Source organism: Polyodon spathula, chromosome 7 (assembly GCF_017654505.1).
Source record: "Polyodon spathula isolate WHYD16114869_AA chromosome 7, ASM1765450v1, whole genome shotgun sequence".
In the NCBI taxonomy this organism is placed as follows: domain Eukaryota; kingdom Metazoa; phylum Chordata; class Actinopteri; order Acipenseriformes; family Polyodontidae; genus Polyodon; species Polyodon spathula.
Genome location: NC_054540.1, coordinates 54996477 through 55014745, shown reverse-complemented (window position 1 = coordinate 55014745; position 18269 = coordinate 54996477). Strand labels below are relative to the sequence as shown.

The window sequence follows — 18269 nt, the reverse complement described above, 5'->3', positions numbered from 1 at the left end:
GTGTCTCTCTCTCTCTCTCGCAGGGTGAATGACTGTGTCTCTCTCTCTCGCAGGGTGAATGACTGTGTCTCTCTCTCTCTCGCGGGGTGAATGACTGTGTCTCTCTCTCTCGCAGGGTGAATGACTGTGTCTCTCTCTCTCTCGCAGGGTGAATGACTGTGTGTCTCTCTCTCTCTCGCAGGGTGAATGACTGTGTCTCTCTCTCTCTCGCAGGGTGAATGACTGTGTCTCTCTCTCTCTCGCAGGGTGAATGACTGTGTCTCTCTCTCTCTCGCGGGGTGAATGACTGTGTCTCTCTCTCTCTCGCAGGGTGAATGACTGTGTGTCTCTCTCTCTCTCGCAGGGTGAATGACTGTGTGTCTCTCTCTCTCTCGCAGGGTGAATGACTGTGTCTCTCTCTCTCGCAGGGTGAATGACTGTGTGTTGCGAGTCAATGAAGTCGATGTGTCGGAGGTGGTGCACAGCCGGGCAGTGGAGGCTCTGAAGGAGGCGGGGCCAGTAGTGAGGCTGCTGGTGAGGCGACGACAGGCTCCGCCCGAAACCATCATGGAGATCAACCTGCTCAAGGGACCAAAAGGTGAAGAGACGCACACACATACACGCATGCACACACACACACACACACTCATACACACACTCACAACATCTATGCCATACATCTTTAATATTTAATGTTTTACCTGATATGCTCCTAATACATTACAGTTACAAATTACAGTTTCTGCATGCGTGTTTGGCATGTTTGGCATGTTTCTTATAGTCAGCAGCATCTTTAACCCTAAGGGTAATGTAGGAGTTTCTAAGTCATTTATTAAAGGTTTTCAATGGAAAACATCTAAAGTATTACTTTATGTTGAAAGGAGATTACGTTTTGAATAGAAGTAGTCAAAATAATTAAACCTGTCAATGGCATGCATCCACCTGCCAGTGCTTGGAAATGCAGGCCCGTAGTGACGCTTACTCACATGCAGAACACGCCCAAGGGTTTACACAATGAAACACAGCCATATATGCTGTCTGCATGGCTCACCTGCCTGTGGTATGGATTTCAGGATTGGGGTTCAGCATCGCAGGGGGAATCGGGAATCAGCACATCCCCGGAGACAACAGCATCTACATCACCAAGATCATCGAGGCAGGAGCCGCGCAGAAGGACGGCAGGCTGCACACGGGGGACCGCCTACTCGCTGTGAGCGCGCTTTCTTACCTGTTTATCTGCAGTGCGAGACGGGACCCCCTCTGTGCCAGTGTGAGATACAGCACCTCTCTGTCTCCCTGCAGGTGAATAACATCAATCTGCAGGACGTGCGTCATGAGGAGGCGGTGGCGGCCCTGAAGAACACCTCTGACATGGTCTACCTGAAAGTGGCCAAGCCAGGCCCTGTACACATGAACGACATGTACGCCCCCCCGGATTACAGCAGCAGTACGTAGCCCCTCCTCTAGCCCCTGTCTGTGAGAGCCAGCACTTGTGCAGTTTGACAGAATTGTACAGCAATCGCTATAAGCCTTTGCTGTTTTTTTCCAGATGAGTAACAACTGTAGCTACAGTGACAAATCGGTTAATTCCGATATATGCACGCCAATTAATCATTTGTTGTGGTTACCAGCAGGTCTGCTGTTGCGTCTGCATGTTTCAATATCTCTCTTTTCTCTCTCTGCAGCATTCCCCACTATGGTTGATAACCACGTCAGCCACAACTCCAGCATGGGCTACCTGGGTGGAGTCGAGAGCAAGCCCACCTACCAGCCTCCTCAGGTCACGCCCTCCAGGTACTCCCCTGTCCCTCGTCACATGATCGGGGAGGACGACTTCACCAGGTCAGTGGCTACTGCGCTCCTTTCCTTTTTGGTAGGGAAGAGACCGATATTCTGGCATTTGTAAGGCAGGCCCGCTGTTTCTGTTCTTTCTTAAATACGGGTGGCAATATATCAAGATTGAAATTGACATGGTGGGCGAGATATAGTCATTCACCCTGCAAGAGAGAGAGACATAGTCATTCACCCTACGAGAGAGAGAGACACACAGTCAATCACCCTGCAGAGTGCTTGAATATACTGATGGAGCTAAGGTTGTGCTAGCTGGTACACTGGTAGAGCTAAGGTTGTGCTAGCTGGTACACTGGTAGAGCTAAGGTTGTGCTAGCTGGTACACTGGTAGAGCTAAGGTTGTGCTAGCTGGTACACTGGTAGAGCTAAGGTTGTGCTAGCTGGTACACTGGTAGAGCTAAGGTTGTGCTAGCTGGTACACTGGTAGAGCTAAGGTTGTGCTAGCTGGTACACTGGTAGAGCTAAGGTTGTGCTAGCTGGTACACTGGTAGAGCTAAGGTTGTGCTAGCTGGTACACTGGTAGAGCTAAGGTTGTGCTAGCTGGTACACTGGTAGAGCTGAGACTTTACTGACTGGTGACTGGTGTAGGTTGTGCTGGCAGGTTCAGTGAAGGGTGGCGTCACAAGGATTGCGGAGCTGTGGGTGTCTTCACATCCGCCCATTCACAGTGTGATTTCTGTACTCTCCCACCCCCCACCCCCACCCCTTCCAGGGCTGAACCCATTTACAGTGTTGTTCACAAACAAGCGGAGTCCAGCCCTCCCTTCCCCCAGCTCTACAGCAGGGTGTCCCGGGAAGTGGGTCCTAGCCCTGCCCCCACTGTCCTGCGCCCTGGCCTGCCCCCCTCTTCCAGCAGGTACTACCCTTGCTTCGCAAGCCCTCCTGTCACTGCACAGGCTGCTGTGTGAGGGGCGGGCAATCTCTGCTATGGGCTGGCTGCTGTGCTCTGCAATGGGGCTGTATTTTGCATGTGTTTGTGGAGCTTTGTGCATTCAGCTCTATTGGTTGGGGGTGTGGGGGCTGCTTCTGCTGTTGAAACCTGCAACGCCTTCAAATCACAGATTCCTGTCTGGGACCTGCCTACAGAGAGGCAATGCCCTGTTGCTCTATATCTGTGTATTTGTAGCAGTCCATCTCAAACTGTCTATCTACATAATCAGCTATCTATCTGTGCTTGAGTATATTGCACAGTGTCTGCGCATGTAGACCGCAGTGTTTTCTCACATGGCTCCACTCCTCGACAGCGGAGAAGAATGGTCGTCTCGACCGGCTCTCTTATATAAATATAAGCACTCTGCTCTACTGCCGCTACCATAAATGTATTGAAAAGCCTTTCAAGCCATGTGACTAGTGTTTACATTCTGGCTGCTGGCATACCTCTGTTACAGGCGCGAGGTAAACGGTTGCATTCACCCACATTCTGTACAGGCACAGACCTTGCATTTTAAGCTCTTAGTTCCAAAACCTGTTTGTGAGATGAAAAGTGATCAGTTCCTGGGATCTAAACACCATCACTCTGTATCACGTGTGTAAATGAATATTTAGATCTGCCACTGTGAAGCACTTTGAGGTGGCTTAGCCATGAAAGGCGCTATATAAAAAGAATTTGAATTATTGATTTAGCAGCCAGGTCTCCTTTGCAAAAGACAATCTCGAAGTGACTACTTGAAGAAATAAAGTTTAATAAGCAATAAATATTCACGTTTCCGACGGTGACCATGGTGTGTCCCACCTATTAGAGCTTCTTATTACAGCAGTGAGCTATTCACAGTGGTCTCTACATTAACAGCTGAAGACATGTTACAAGGGTGCAGGGATTCAGGCGGTGTCTTTTTAGGGAGGACAGTTGGTCCTGATGATAATGAGCGTCCTGCGCTTCAGATCATTAATCTCCAGCAACAAAGCTTGCACCGCCCCCCCTCGGATAATTAATGAAACAGAAACACAAATACGTACCAGCCAGAGTGACCCTCTGGCCCTGGCAGCACGTCACTGTAGCCGAGGATATTTCCATTCTGCATAAAATAAACACAGAGAAATCAGCTGACAGTTAATCACAAGGGAGAGACACGCAGGGGTTCAGCTCCCGTTTCACAGCCAGGCTCGCCACTGTTTACATTCCCCTGGTTTATGGGCGCAGGGTGCAGGGGGAGAGAAAAGGCTGATTACAGGGCTCTGCCCCTTGACCCTCACCATAGAAAAGTGGTACAATATACACACACACCCATGAAGAGTAAGTTATGCCTTTCACTATGTGTTATAATACCAAAGTCCACATGCTAAAAAGTTTTAAGCTGAACTAAATAGTTCTGCATTAAAAGTTTTAGGATGTAGGTTGGAAAAAGGAGCCAAAAGCTATGCGGACCAGGCTCTGGTTTTAATATCCCATGTTACCATGTCAACAGATATTTATTCAATTAAACATAGTGTTGTTTAGAAGTACAGCAGTGTGGAAGGCATAGTTCAGTTCTGGGCTCCGTGTGGAATATTGTGGGTCTGAGTAACTCTATGGTTAAGTCCAATATGCCAACCTCATCATTGTTAGGGCTGCCAAGTATATTTTTTAGCCTGTCTCTGGGTAGGAGAGGGTTAAGCATGTCCTGTAAACAGTGGGGAGTGTGTTTGACAGCTATAGCTGGGCTGTGTCCCATCAGCGGCTCAGTGATCCAGCGTGTCTGAAACAGTGCTGCTCCGGGAGCCACCCAGAGAAAAACAGCAGGACAGAGACTAACAATCTGTGAGAGAGCTAGGAGTGCGAGGCTGAGACCTGCAGGGACACTGCCTGGGACCGAGCGAACACAGGGACAAGACAGAGCAGGACAGGACGTGCAAGAGATCAAACCAGGACACCCAGAGGACAGGAACCACGGAGCAGAACACAACCACCACCCCTCGGCCGCTGGGGTGAGGAGAGACAGACAGACAGACAGGCCGTGTCCAGCGATGTTCACAGTTAACGTTTCCTCCTCAATGGCGTCTTTGAGGAATCCCTCAACGCGTCAAGCCAAGAATCAGTCGCCCTTCAGGCTGAAGAACTGCGAGCCCAGGTAACCAAGGTAACCCATCTCTCCGAGAGAGGCTTGCACGCCTCACTCATTTCACGGATGTCTTGTACACCACAGCTGGCTGTTGCTTTTCCTAGAACGGCTTATTATCATCCACCCTACAACGTTGATTTCTCCACATGCTGAAAGAAGCACGGTGCGATGCTGCTGTCTCTCTGATCAAAACAGAATTGGTGGCGTATGTAATTCTGCAACACAGTTAGGGAATCATAATATGTATACATTTATCAGAGACACAGTATGGCATGGTCATGATTCACATCATGTATACACAATATGTGTGCAGTACAATATGCACAGAGTTCCTCTGCACTTCATAAGAGAAACACCAGTCCCTGAGAGGTGCAGATGCAGAAATTTCACAAAATTTCACAAAATAGTCGTGAACACTAATGGTCAAATCCAGGACTTACTCATTGTTAGATTACCGAAGCATTAACTGTACATTGGTTCAGAGGCTGAAGACGAACAGACACTACTGTTTATGCAGCGTAGATTGGCAAATGGGGATCAGTTGATTCCTGTTCCCTGTATGGCAGTATTTTCTCTTGTTTTCGTGACCTTTCATCTTCAGCAGCTGACGTTCTCTGGATACAAGCACCGGAAAGTCTGAAATGGTTATTGGCTGATGATGTAGTCTTAGCTCTGGAAGAAATGCAGTCAAGTGCACAGATGCCAGGCTTCTTTCATTCAGAAGTCTGAGGCAGTGGGGCGGTGCTGCTGATGCCCTGTGTTTGTCCACTGGGGGGCACTAAGTCTCCTGACAGACAGCTAATCTTCCAGTGTCCATGTTCTTGATTGGCGGACTCAGTAATGTTGGATCCTGTGCTGCTGGAGGACCAGTTTAGATCTCTTTTCAGTGCCTTGAGGATTCCTCCAGAGAGCATTTTAGAAACTTGCTTTTTTATTTTTGTGTGATGTATTTTCTTTGTGCTTCTATATATTTTTGTACTAGTTGATCTTTTTTTTTCAATCCTTGGCTTCCCATCCATCACTTTTTTTCCCTGTGTGGGAAAACAATATATGTTGCATATAAAAAAATGCATACATGCAACATAGTTAGCTTCATATGAATGCATGTGAAAGGGGGCCCTTACAATAGGGCTGTTTTATATAAAGTATGTACAGAATATGCAACATACTGTATATAAAACCTTAATGTCATACCTGATGCACACAAACCCATTTTGATTTGGGTCGCTTCTATACCTTTGATTTTATCATTCTTTTTTCCAGGGAGCCGCGAAAGATTCTGCTTCACAAGGGCTCGACGGGACTGGGGTTCAACATCGTGGGGGGCGAGGATGGGGAGGGGATCTTCGTCTCCTTCATTCTGGCAGGGGGGCCGGCAGACCTCAGTGGGGAGCTGCGGAGGGGAGACCGCATCCTATCGGTAAGCCTCCTTCTCCGTCCATCTGTTTGTCTTTCCATCCAGAGCTCTCTCCAGCCGTCTGTGTTCCTGTCTGTCTGTCTGTTGAAACAGAATCATGCCTCTTTGTCTGTCTGATTCACTGTGTCTCTCTTTTGTGTAGCTGTCTGCATATAGTTTGAAATATACAGCATCTGCCTGTCTCTTTGTGACTGTTTTTCTTCTCTATAATTGTCATTGTCTGTACATCCAATTTTTGCATCTATGTAGAGTTATGTGTCACTCTTTCTGTCTCTTACGTACTATTTCACTGTCTGTCGCTGTCTGTGCTATGCAGTTATCGTAAACGTAGAATCCACACCTATGATCGTGCGTGTCTGTCCTCTGCAGGTGAACGGGGTCAATCTGCGGAGCGCCACACACGAGCAGGCAGCCGCCGCATTAAAGAGGGCGGGGCAGACAGTTACCATCATCGCCCAATACCGGCCTGAAGGTAGGAACCCAGGTGTGGACTCACCTTTACTACCGAGTTTTTCATACGATCGCCCCATGGTTGTTATTTCACATGGCTTCAGCGCACAGGAATCAAGAACCGTCTGATCCCCCTGGTGCAGTATCAGGGGCCATGTGTGTTTATTTATTTGTTCTGGACCAGGCTGTTGTGTATATCCATAACATCTGCCAATGCGCTGGTAAGCAGATATATCAAACCAAAACAATGCAGAGTATTTCCAGAGAGGCATGAATATCCTGTGTAACCCAGACAATAGCGCATTGAGTATTTACATTGTAACAACACTCCACCTGCGCTGGGGGCGGGGCTCAGAGTCCTGGGGCATTGAGTATGTATGTGCAAGTGTGTGTTTATTACACATGTGTAGACCCAAGCCCAGTGAAATACTATTGGTAAACCATTAATACAATTTATGTCACCTACAATATTATTGCTTCACTGTTTCATCTTTTGTGGAATGGGTGTGCTGGCCCTTTAATACAGGTAGTGCTCTGGAAGGGACGGGCCGGGTTTGCAAGCGATGTTAACTGGCACCTGATTGGCTGCCTTGAGCCGAATTCAGTTTCGGGGGTTGGCCCCTGCGGAGTTCGACTTCAAACCGGTTTGAACGGTTCGGGTTCTCGCGCCTGGGCAGGGGGGGGGGAGGAAGGGCACGAGCTTTGTGTGACCTCGGGCTTCCCGACAGCTGGAAACAAGCGGAGAGAGAGAGAGAGAGAGAGAGAGAGAGAGAGAGAGAGAGAGAAAGAAACGAGAGAGAAACGCTCTCGGTTTGAATTTCAGAGAGGGGTTGTGTGTCATATCGCGGTTGGGGGGGGGGATGGGTACGCGACTACCCGCGGAATATTTCCGAGGAGAGCTGAAGGTTTCTCAGCGTTATTAAATTTCTCAAGAGTGAACCGGCAGCCCGCCTCCCTCCAGACGCAGTTCAGAGAGCGAGTTCTGCGGCATGGTACTGTAGTGCAATCCGAGGCGCCTTTCCATTCAACCGAGCTGGTTAAAGAAGACGGGCATCACGGAAGCGTGTTTCCCCCCGGAGCGGCTGGGATTGGGTGGAATTGTTCGAGTGTTTCCCAGCAGATGGTTGTGGGGAGCCCTGACTCTGCTCTGCCTGACCCCGACCGTCCGAAAGAGGTGAGGCAAGCAACACCCATGGCATACACACATAATTTCAGTGTTTATGCGAAGAAACAAACAAATATTATACCTGTAAAAAAAAAAAAAAAAAAAAAAAAAAAAAAAGTAAGGTCATTTACATATTGTGTGTGTCTATTTTAGGCCGCCAAAAGGTAGCGTTTACACTGAAACATATATAATATGAATAAATAAACCACATTTAACTGGAAACGTGTTTGATTTCTGATACTTATTTGGCGATCTATTTGTGCAAACGTTAAGCTGCTTTTCAAAGATCATCAATCAAACCAGCTCAATGTGAACATCAGAAAAAAAGCATCCCCCTGCTAACAGGGAGGACACAGACCTATTGTTTCTTGTTGCTTTGTCTGGAGTGGTTGATGGTTCCACAGATTGACAGTATTGCACCCCATATTACTGGGGCAAGGAGTCCATTCTTTCTGGAAATAGTTTTGGTGTTTTCTTGTTAAACTCAGTGATAGGGGATGAACTCTCCGCATGTGTGTTCATATTCAAAACAGTGAATTGTGCAATGATCCGTTTTATCTGCATATACTAAAAGTCCCACCTGGAGTTTAGAACTATCTGTGATAAAGTTGGCGTTGACATGATAAGCTTTTCATTTTTTTCTATATATTACCTACTGCAGACTTGAAGAATGGGTATTTTCAATTTTTTTTTTTTTTTTTTTTTTTTTTTTGAAGTACAAAGAAAATCCCAATGTTAATTTGATGTCTTAGACTGGCTTTGATCTTGTCAACAGGAGAGTGTGGTGTCTGTTTCAGCCTGTGATTTCCATAGCTTTAATATTCTAGATGCAAGCTCTCATTTACATTTCATTTAAAATCCCACCAAAAAGATGCACTAACACTGGGAGAACTGAGCTGTGCTACACTGCTGCTTAGTATCATGCTGTAAACAATTGAGAGCATTTGCTACATAGTGTGACATTATTCTGCACTGTCCTGTTTACAGATATAACAATGTAGCTTGTTCACGTCAGTCGATCGTCAAATATATAAATATACTGTGTATATAATTGTATTTTCACATTAAGTACCATGTAAGATTAGTCTAGTCTTGTTTTTCTGTTAAAGTGCAAAATTCACGAGTTGTGCAGGCTGGCCTTACAATAATGTTTTCCCATGAATGATCAAAGCCACTAAATTTAAATCAAGTGAAATATGTTAGCTGGCACTACGTTATTGTCTCTGCCCAGCAGCTAGCTGGAATCACACAAAACCAAAACTCGAATGCAAACTGTAAACACGCTGTTGATTTCATTTGGTAATTTTTCTAAGTTGAATTTAAATTAATGATTAATGTGTAGCCTGGCTAATCTTCTCAATCAATCATTAAACTAGTTTACTTATGAATGCCTATTATATTAGAATTTGGTAGAAGAAAATAAATAACTCAAGGCAGTACAAATTACAAATCTGAATAAAATGCTGACAAACTGGAAATATAGACTAGTGGGCTGCTAAATTTATAGCTGACATATTTATGTCTTGGGTTAAATAAACATTTGTTTTTCAAAAAGTATTTGTGTATGTCTGAAAATATATGAATGGATCAATTCAGATATTAAGTTAACAAGAAGAACAAAAACATGTTGCTTCATGTTTGTTCAACTTCAAAGTCTGTGTTTTTTCTTGCTGCTAAATTAACTATTTAGAGACCTGAAAAATTATTTACATAACTCTGGGCAAAAGCAAAGAGCTTTCTGATAACAGCTCCTGTTTTACCAGGACGAGAGCTTCTTGTTTGCATGGGTGCACTGCACTGAGTGACCTGTTGTAGAGTCTGCCTCTGCTGTTTGACCTTGGCTGGGGAGTGGAGGTTACCTGCAGAATGGTTTATAGTCCCCAGTAATATTTAACCAGCCAAACAGACTTCCCTGAATGTGAGTGCTTGTTCTACTTTCCTTTTTGATTCCTCCATTTGGTGTTTTCCAGTAAGCTTGATGCTAGTTCAAACTGTTCTGCTGTTTTGTGAAGATGATGATATAGCGCCCGCTCCTGCTCGGCTTTTCAATCTGTAATTAAGAGCTGACATGAATGAGTACAAAACAGACGTAATACATTGTAGTTTGCAGCACTCGATAGCAGTGCGCTTTTATTTAATTTAATGCCGTTAGTATTTGGCTAATCTCTCAAGCCAGACTGCCTGTGTTTTAGATATCTGTCAACAAAGCCATTTCATCTGAATCCTAGCGCCTCCAACAGCGCTTTCCATTCCAATACCATGCCAGCATGTTCTGTCTTATAGGGGAGAGTGCTGCCGACACCACTGCTTGCAGCATCAGGGGTTATTTGTTGTTCTGCCGAAGCTTGATGCTTTAGTAGTCAATGTTGTATAGTGTTTGCCTGTGATGTTTTCATTTTGGCTGTAGTCTGTTTATTTCCATTCCAAACTTGGCTCTAAACAACATTCTTTCTGTATGTTTAAAGAAGTGTCGCAATGACTCTTGCATTTTACTTCAATGACTGCATTCAGAGTTTGCTAGGTGGTTTTGTGAAAGTATTGATGATTCGGAAGTAATGAGGTATTATGTATATTTGGAGGTATTTCCTCCCCTTACTATTTGCTTGTCTGATCTCTGAACTGGTTCTGCCAGCTCGCATGGGCAGGTAGGGTTTCACTGTACTCTGGTTGCTAGTGGTTACAGGCAGGTGGTTTCAGGTTTCACCTGATGATGATGATGTCCTCTCGCTCTCTCTATCTGCCTGTGTGTTTAACCTCTTCCTTGCCTGAGGGGCTTGCAGACAATTTGTGTGGAGATATTAGTTAAGAGCCAACTTGTCCCTTACCCCCAGGGAAAAGCTCGGATAAGGGTGATGCTTGTTCATGGGTGTCTTTCAAGCAAATTCGTTGGCTGGTTCATTACTTTATTACCACTTAGCAGTCAAACACGTGTCAAAGACGAGTACACACTCTGAAAGTTATATTGAAGCAGAGGCTTGTGTTATCACTTAAGAGCATATGTTACTGTTTATCAGAATCCGTGTGAGGGGAGGGGACTGGTAATGGCCCCTTTCACCATCCTAGTTATTTTAGTGTGGACTGCACTAAACTTTCCATTTCTTGAAGGGACCCTTTACTGTTGAAGGTACTCCCAAGGCACTGCTGTTTATTGTGGACTTTGTCTATGAAATCTACTTTGGGTTAGGCAATGGGGTCATCTTCCACGCTATTTAGTTTCTGTAGTACATACCTAAAAAGGGCCCTGCTAAGATATTGTGGGTAAAGGATAGAAACACTCCCCAGTTATGCACACTTCTTTTGCCACCTCTTACTTTTCTCTCGCTTGCAGAATACAGCCGCTTTGAGTCCAAGATCCACGACCTGCGGGAGCAGATGATGAACAGCAGCATGAGCTCTGGGTCGGGGTCCCTGCGCACCAGCGAGAAGAGATCCCTCTACGTCAGGTACAGTACCAACATTCAGCTGTTCTGTATTCACCTTCCTACCCACACACTTTAAAACAGAACGGAGGAATGACATTGCTGGAGGCAAAAAAGAAACTACAGTGGGGCTGCAATAGAGTTTCTACTGATAAAATGAATGGTTACAGTGGAGCTTGTTAATGCAGTAGTGACATGGCAAATTAATGCATCGTGGTTTAATTGTTTTTTATTGTGCTGCACCATTTCATTCAAATGGCAACAGTAACACAATAGCAACTGGCCCACCTCATCAAGAAAAAACAAATTACAGAAAATGAATGGGCCGTTCTGCTGCTGAGATTTCTTCAGATTGGTGATGGCGATGTTTGTACACGGGAGATGTAATTGTTCATAGTTTCCTAAGCCTGGATTTATTGTTCAAATGGAAGTGGAATTTGCTGTCCATAATTAAATCACAATAAACCAGTTTAAAAAATGCGATGCCCAAAAACTGGGTGTCTCAGATAATAATAATAATAATAATAATAATAATAATAATCATCATAAATTATTTATTGTTATTATTTATCTTCTATCTATTAAGGTAAGGTCCCCTTCACAAATTTCCAAAGTAGGTTTCAACGAGACTTTCAGTAAAGACCCTTAAACTTCCAAACAAACAGATCCTAATAAAAAAAAGATGAGTTCTGGATTTAATGATGACTTTTCAGTAGTTGCTCTTAAAGTTTTCTACAAAACCAAAGGAGTCTGACTGCTGCTTACTCTTTGAAAGGCCCCTGTTTATTTACCTCCCGTAAACACATGGGTGCAGAAATATCACCCTACTCCAAAATAATCTGGTGTAAAACATAAGCCTTAATATTATGTGACAGAGGTTTTACTACTGTTATACATGGTCATGCAAGAGAACTCTAAAAGTAACTGTATGTTTTGACCGTAGAACTTTTCTCCTCCCTCCCATCTGACCTGTTAAATGTTAGCAGTAACACAAGCCTGCAATTACTTTTTACTCACCATGTGGAACTACGCATTGAAAATACTGAACTGTTAATAATGATAAACTGGTATTATTGTACAGAAGACATTCAAAACAAAGTGTTTACTGACAAGGGGGGTGGAGGCTTTTAAATGTGTATATTACTGTATTTATCAGAAGTGTAATACATTCACATCTGAGAAATGGGGAGCAGTGTTTTCTCTTGCATCCCTCTGCCATTAGTTTTGGTGTAAACACTACAATATGTTTGTGTAAACGGGTGACCAAGTCCTGACCTGGAGGTTAGCTGTTCTTAAACTGAGATTTGAATCCACCTCATTGTTTGATCAGGGTATTGCAGGTTATAAATGCAGGGCTTGTTTGTGTGGAGAGTAACTCTGTTGTGTGAAGGTATGAAGTCACTAATCCAGTATGCTTTAAGCGGCTATGTGGATACAGCATTACTGCAGGACCTTTAACAGCCTTTACTAATGGTGCATCTTTCATCTTTCAAGCATTGTAAAGTAATTAAGCATTCTCATGAGGGGAGCTTACCTGTACCTGTCAATATGCCACCACCACTATTTTAACTGCTAATCTTCTGAACCATTTGAGATTTCAGCTTCATATTTTAACAGTACAATTCACTTTGACCTTTTGTCTAATGTGGCTGCTTTATTGTGCTTCTGTGACCTTTTTGATTTTCTGGATGATCTACGTAATGCTTTGGCAATATAAATATTAACATTTTATTTTTCCAAACTACTGTATTCCATCAGAGATACCATTATCTTTTTGTTTTTTGTTCTCAAAAAAAACAAAACATTTCTAGTTAATCAAAAGCTTTCTTGATTTGCTGTTGAAGAGTGGATCAATGGGAGTAGGACCCTGTAGCAAGCTTAATTAACCCTATCCTCCACTCTGCAGGGCTCTGTTTGACTACGACCGGACTCGGGACAGTTGCTTGCCCAGCCAGGGTCTCAGCTTTCTGTACGGAGACATCCTGCATGTCATCAATGCCTCTGATGATGAGTGGTGGCAAGCACGTCTCGTTACTCCACACGGCGAGAGCGAGCAGATCGGGGTCATCCCCAGCAAAAAGAGGTAGGCTGGCTTGAGTGTCTTGGAGAATAAGAGAAAGAACGCAAGTAGAGTCCTACTCAGTCATGGAGAGAGAGAAATATTCTCAGGAAACCACAGTCGCCTGCGGTCCCTGTGGGGTCTGTGTGAGCTTCACTTCTCGTATTCTGATTGTTAGGAGTAACTCATTCAGAAAGTTTGTACTTGGACTGCAGTGAATATTTGTTAACCTCAAATGATAATATGTAGTGGAAGGGTACGATTCCCATTCGGGAAGATTGTTAAAAGACTTGCCCTGAAACTAACAAGTGGAGGAGCTGAGCAAGGATCCTCTAGCTCCCAGTAATTGTATCTGATCAGTTTGATCAGTTAATAGCTATTGAGTCTACAAATGTTTTGTTTTTTTGAGTTCCTGGCCAGCGCCTGTCTTTTCTCTGGATATATTGAAAACATTGTGTCTATTCTGCAGAGTTGAGAAGAAAGAAAGAGCAAGGTTAAAAACAGTAAAGTTCCACGCCCGGACAGGCATGATTGAGTCAAACAGGGTGAGTCTTGCTTCTTAATATATCACTGTCCTTAGACACCGTAGGTCAAGTATAGTGCTCCTTGACCACCAGAAACCAACATCGAAGGAAACTGACCCAGCTCCCAATAGCGTGGGAACCAAAGGACTCCTGCCAGAACGATGGGGTCACATTTCAGCCAATTTTTTTTTTAATGTTTCCTCCTGGCAGCAAGGTTGTGTGTCAACACAGTGTGAAGAGACGCTGTAAAGTGTGGCAAGGCATTTTTCAAACATACTCCTCATAGATGAGTAAAGTACGTTTCTTGCAATTACTTATCATCTTGTTAACATTATCAAATTGTCACCTACATATTCCCAAGCACACAATCTAATTCTTGTTCCATTTACCCTCTGCAAGGGTTTAGTTGCTTTAGGATGGGTTTTGGCTGGCATATGGAATGGTCTTTTACTTTTATTCTATTTACTTTTCCCATGCATTTATCATATTTTCTTTTTGAATTCATTTGATCCACCCACCAGATGTGCAGTAATCATTGCATTTGGTTCATTTCTTTGTTTTGCATGAGTAATGTTTGGTTGTCTGCATTGCATTGAGACCCATTTTTTTTTTCTTTTTGTTTCATTTCTTCACTTCATCTTTGTTTCTCAGCAGTCAGTCAAATCAAAGCGCAAAAAGAGCTTCAACCTCTCACGCAAGTTCCCATTTTACAAGAGCAAGGAGAATATTGGGCAGGAAAATGTGGACACGGAACGTAAGTATCGACGTGCGTGAAGACCTGATGATGCATTTGAAGATGACTCCTAAGCTATCCACCCCCCACGCACAGCGGGAGGTTTAATCTCTGTTGACTGAATAGTGCAGGAAGGTGGTGTAGACCTACTAACACTAGGACAATGCAGGCTTATCTTTCTTCTGCCTTCACTCTTTCTCTTGCTCTCTGGGCAGTCTTCTACATGCCTTTTCACAAAGAGTGATGGCAAGTATCTGTTTTTGTGGCAGAATGTTTTTTCTGCTGTTTTGAAGATGGTTGTTTGCACTGAATGCAAATGACTGAAATCCTGCCCTGTGGTTGTTCCACTTAGGGTACAGAATGTCATTGAGTTGAAAGAGTTTCACTGTTTCCAGCAGACAGAAACCTCTCGACTCACTGAATTCTTCACAGGTCTGTCAGCCTTTGCTCTGTTCACAGCACACTAACCTCCACTCTGTCTCTACTTTCTGTTTTTCTTTCTCTGCTCTCGTTGTCTGGAAATTCAGGACTTCCCAGGGTTAAGCGATGACTATTATGGATCAAAGATTCTGAGTAAGTTTGGGGTTCCCATGTAGCTCCTAATATAAAAGGGACTTGCGGATATACCTAAATTGTAGCCACAGCCTGTTGGCAATTGGTGGACTTTGAAACGGGCCCCATAAAATGCAGTATGCTTGGGGTCATAGTTAAGAAGATTAAACTGTAAATTGTTTTTATTTGCTTTTTACTCCAAGCTGTGACTGAGCAAGTTCCAGCTAGAAGTTGTCTCCTGAATGTAAAGAGTTTGCTCAATTTAAACACAATTCAAGGAAGCAATTCATTTCCCATTGCTGGCTGCCCTGATACGAGAAGGGGAGAATTGGGCTTTGTTTTGTTTCCTCATTCTCGTTAAAAACACACATTCATTGTTACTCTGATCCAGGGACACTTCATGGAAGTAGGGGACGGTTGCACTAGCCTTTTGCTGAAGGATAATGGGTTGTGTTTACAGCCAGTTTCATGTTCAAAGCTTCATGTTATTTCAGTTCAAAGCTAAGCTCAGTGTTTCTTTTTTTTCCTCCAGAATGTGTGACATCCAACACAAGTGACAGTGAAAGCAGCTCCAGTAAGTGGCGTTCATTTCAGTACTTGTCTCTGGGACTGGAGCCTTATTCATCTGTTTAATTTCAGCCAGCTTTGTGGGGAGTGGGGCATTTTTAATGCTCCAATATGTGTATTCTTTACATGTTTTATAAATTAATATTCCAGTGCAAATACTGGTGCAATTAATATTGTATTTATTTTTGCAGAGGGTCAAGAAGACACCATTCTCTCTTATGAACCTGTTATGCGACAGGAAAGTAAGTGATAAATGAACTTTGTTTTTTATTAAACATCTCCCTCCATCTGCATGGTTAATGTTATAGACTATGTAGGCTAGACAGCCCAGAATTAGCATATTTGAACTGAAGTTGGGGATATCAAATGAAGGCATGCAAGAAATGTTACTTCTACAGTAATTGTGTTTTTTTGTGTTTGTTTTTTTCAGTTCACTACACCAGACCTGTAATAATCCTGGGCCCAATGAAGGACAGAATAAATGATGATCTGATTTCAGAGTATCCCCACAAGTTTGGATCTTGTGTACCACGTAAGTGTTCCCATCTCCCTATTCCTGCACACACTGATCCACGATGCACTGTTGGAGTGACTCTCCCTCCTGAATCTGTGTGTTCCTACAGACACTACCCGGCCCCAGCGTGAGACCGAGCTGGACGGCCAGGACTATCACTTTGTTGTCTCCAGAGAGCAGATGGAGAAGGACATTCAGGATAATAAATTTATTGAGGCAGGCCAGTTTAATGAGAACCTGTATGGGACCAGCATCCAGTCTGTGAGGGCTGTTGCAGAGAGGGTAAGTAGATCGTCTCTTTAATTTGTGTGTCAAACTGACAAAAGATGTGTTTCGTCAAATAAAAAAAATCTACAAATTGGTTCCAATAACCAGTTAGAGCACTTTGGAGCACCAGGAAAGAGTTAGCATAAAAAACGGCACAGTAAATGTGGCACATTTATCATGGACACTGTTATTTGTCTTATGATGTAGAATATAAATTACTTTCACCTGAGAATGCATTAACGTTTTTGTTGGGAATTGTGCTCAATGGTGATCTGTTAAGTGGAATCAGGAATAAACAGATTCCTTATTGAGATGGATGGTACAGAGCACCATCTGCTTTGTGGCTTTTTTGTATGGTACATCAACACTGAACCTTCTTTCTTTATAGGGAAAACACTGTATCCTGGATGTGTCTGGGAATGCCATAAAGAGGTTGCAACAAGCACAACTTTTTTCAATTGCCATTTTCATCAAGCCAAAATCCATCGAAGCCCTTATGTAAGTGAGAAACAACATTGGTCTTTTTTTTTTTTTTTTTTTTTTTTTTTTTTACAGTTTTTCAAATGTGCATGTATTCCTGTGACCTTTCTTTTAATAAATGCCACAGCACCAGTTTGAGCAATTAGATAGTTTGGGCAGAGAAAGATGAGGTGGAGTGTTAAGCTGGCTGTGTGGGTGCCACATTTAAGCTGTTTGTATAGACAGTAACACAAAATCCCACTGATGACACTCTGAAGTGTCATTCTGCACATGGGTGCGCTCCAAACAAGCACTGCATCATTCTCAGTGCTGCCCACATAAACCATGAAAATGGCTGCGTAAGACCGACCGGTGTTCTAACCTGCTCTTTTTTTCTTCTAGGGAAATGAATAAAAGACAGACGTACGAACAAGCCAATAAAGTCTTTGACAAGGCAGTGAAGCTGGAGCAAGAGTTTGGGGAGTATTTTACAGGTGGGTTCTTCTTTTTCAACTGCTGTAGTTGAAAGGCTTGCTTACTTTTGATGTGTGTGTGTGTGTAGAGGAGGGGCGGGACAGGCAACACTTGCATCATGAATGGGTCTAATCACATTGGGTTAACCTTTCACATACGTAACTTTGATGTAAAATAAGACAGTTTAATTTGTAGTTTTTAAAGTATACGTTAAGTTACATATTAAGGGATCATGGCTAGCCTGTTGCTTATTCAGTCCAGTCCCTGTTCTTGTTTGGGGATTTTCAGCTTGCTGCAGGACACACATACTGTGGTACATTTTTGGAATCACAGCTTCAGTACATGTAGTTAACCCACATCCAATTTTATATTTGTGTAGAGCAAAATGTTTTTGGTGGGAATCATGACAACAAAGGGTATGTGGGGGGAACATACATGTGTCTAGGATGTAAGTAAAATAAGTCTATTCCCAAGATGTATCCTTTGGTACATCAGCCAGTCATGCGTTGCTACTGTCATTCACAGTATACGTTATAAATCTTTGTGAGAAATGTCCATGTCCAATTTGAAGAAATCCAGGAGGTCTGTATTGCAGTCTGCCAGTTGCAAGCTAATTACATTATTACATATTTCTTAAATTAAACATATGAGTCATTTGCCAGACCATTTGGAATTTGAAAGGATAGTTCAAATGTAAACAGTTCTAGAATTTAAAGCACATATGTGATTCCATATCGGCCACAATGCGGTGCATTTTCTTTCTAGTGGTATTGAATTTTTTATTGAAACCTATTCTAATGT

General features: G+C 43.4%; 1 protein-coding gene across 9 annotated transcripts in view; it reads left to right on the top strand.

Annotated features, from left to right (window-relative positions):
• Positions 1-18269, top strand: part of LOC121318846 (disks large homolog 3-like) — a 64956-nt gene that overhangs the window by 43409 nt on the left and 3278 nt on the right. For 3 of the 9 annotated variants that reach the window (XM_041255954.1, XM_041255960.1, XM_041255959.1), the window contains 16 exons: positions 408-577; positions 1053-1189; positions 1282-1426; positions 1665-1821; positions 6132-6288; positions 6655-6757; positions 11229-11343; positions 13226-13402; positions 13848-13923; positions 14554-14668; positions 15720-15761; positions 15946-15996; positions 16185-16286; positions 16378-16550; positions 16924-17033; positions 17397-17488. In XM_041255954.1, the coding sequence (XP_041111888.1) occupies positions 408-577; positions 1053-1189; positions 1282-1426; positions 1665-1821; positions 6132-6288; positions 6655-6757; positions 11229-11343; positions 13226-13402; positions 13848-13923; positions 14554-14668; positions 15720-15761; positions 15946-15996; positions 16185-16286; positions 16378-16550; positions 16924-17033; positions 17397-17488 (1922 nt within the window). Of the gene's footprint in view, positions 1-407; positions 578-1052; positions 1190-1281; positions 1427-1664; positions 1822-6131; positions 6289-6654; positions 6758-11228; positions 11344-13225; positions 13403-13847; positions 13924-14553; positions 14669-15162; positions 15209-15719; positions 15762-15945; positions 15997-16184; positions 16287-16377; positions 16551-16923; positions 17034-17396; positions 17489-18269 lie in introns of all 9 variants that reach the window. The other 6 variants (XM_041255961.1, XM_041255962.1, XM_041255957.1 and 3 more) reach the window with 4 other exon arrangements.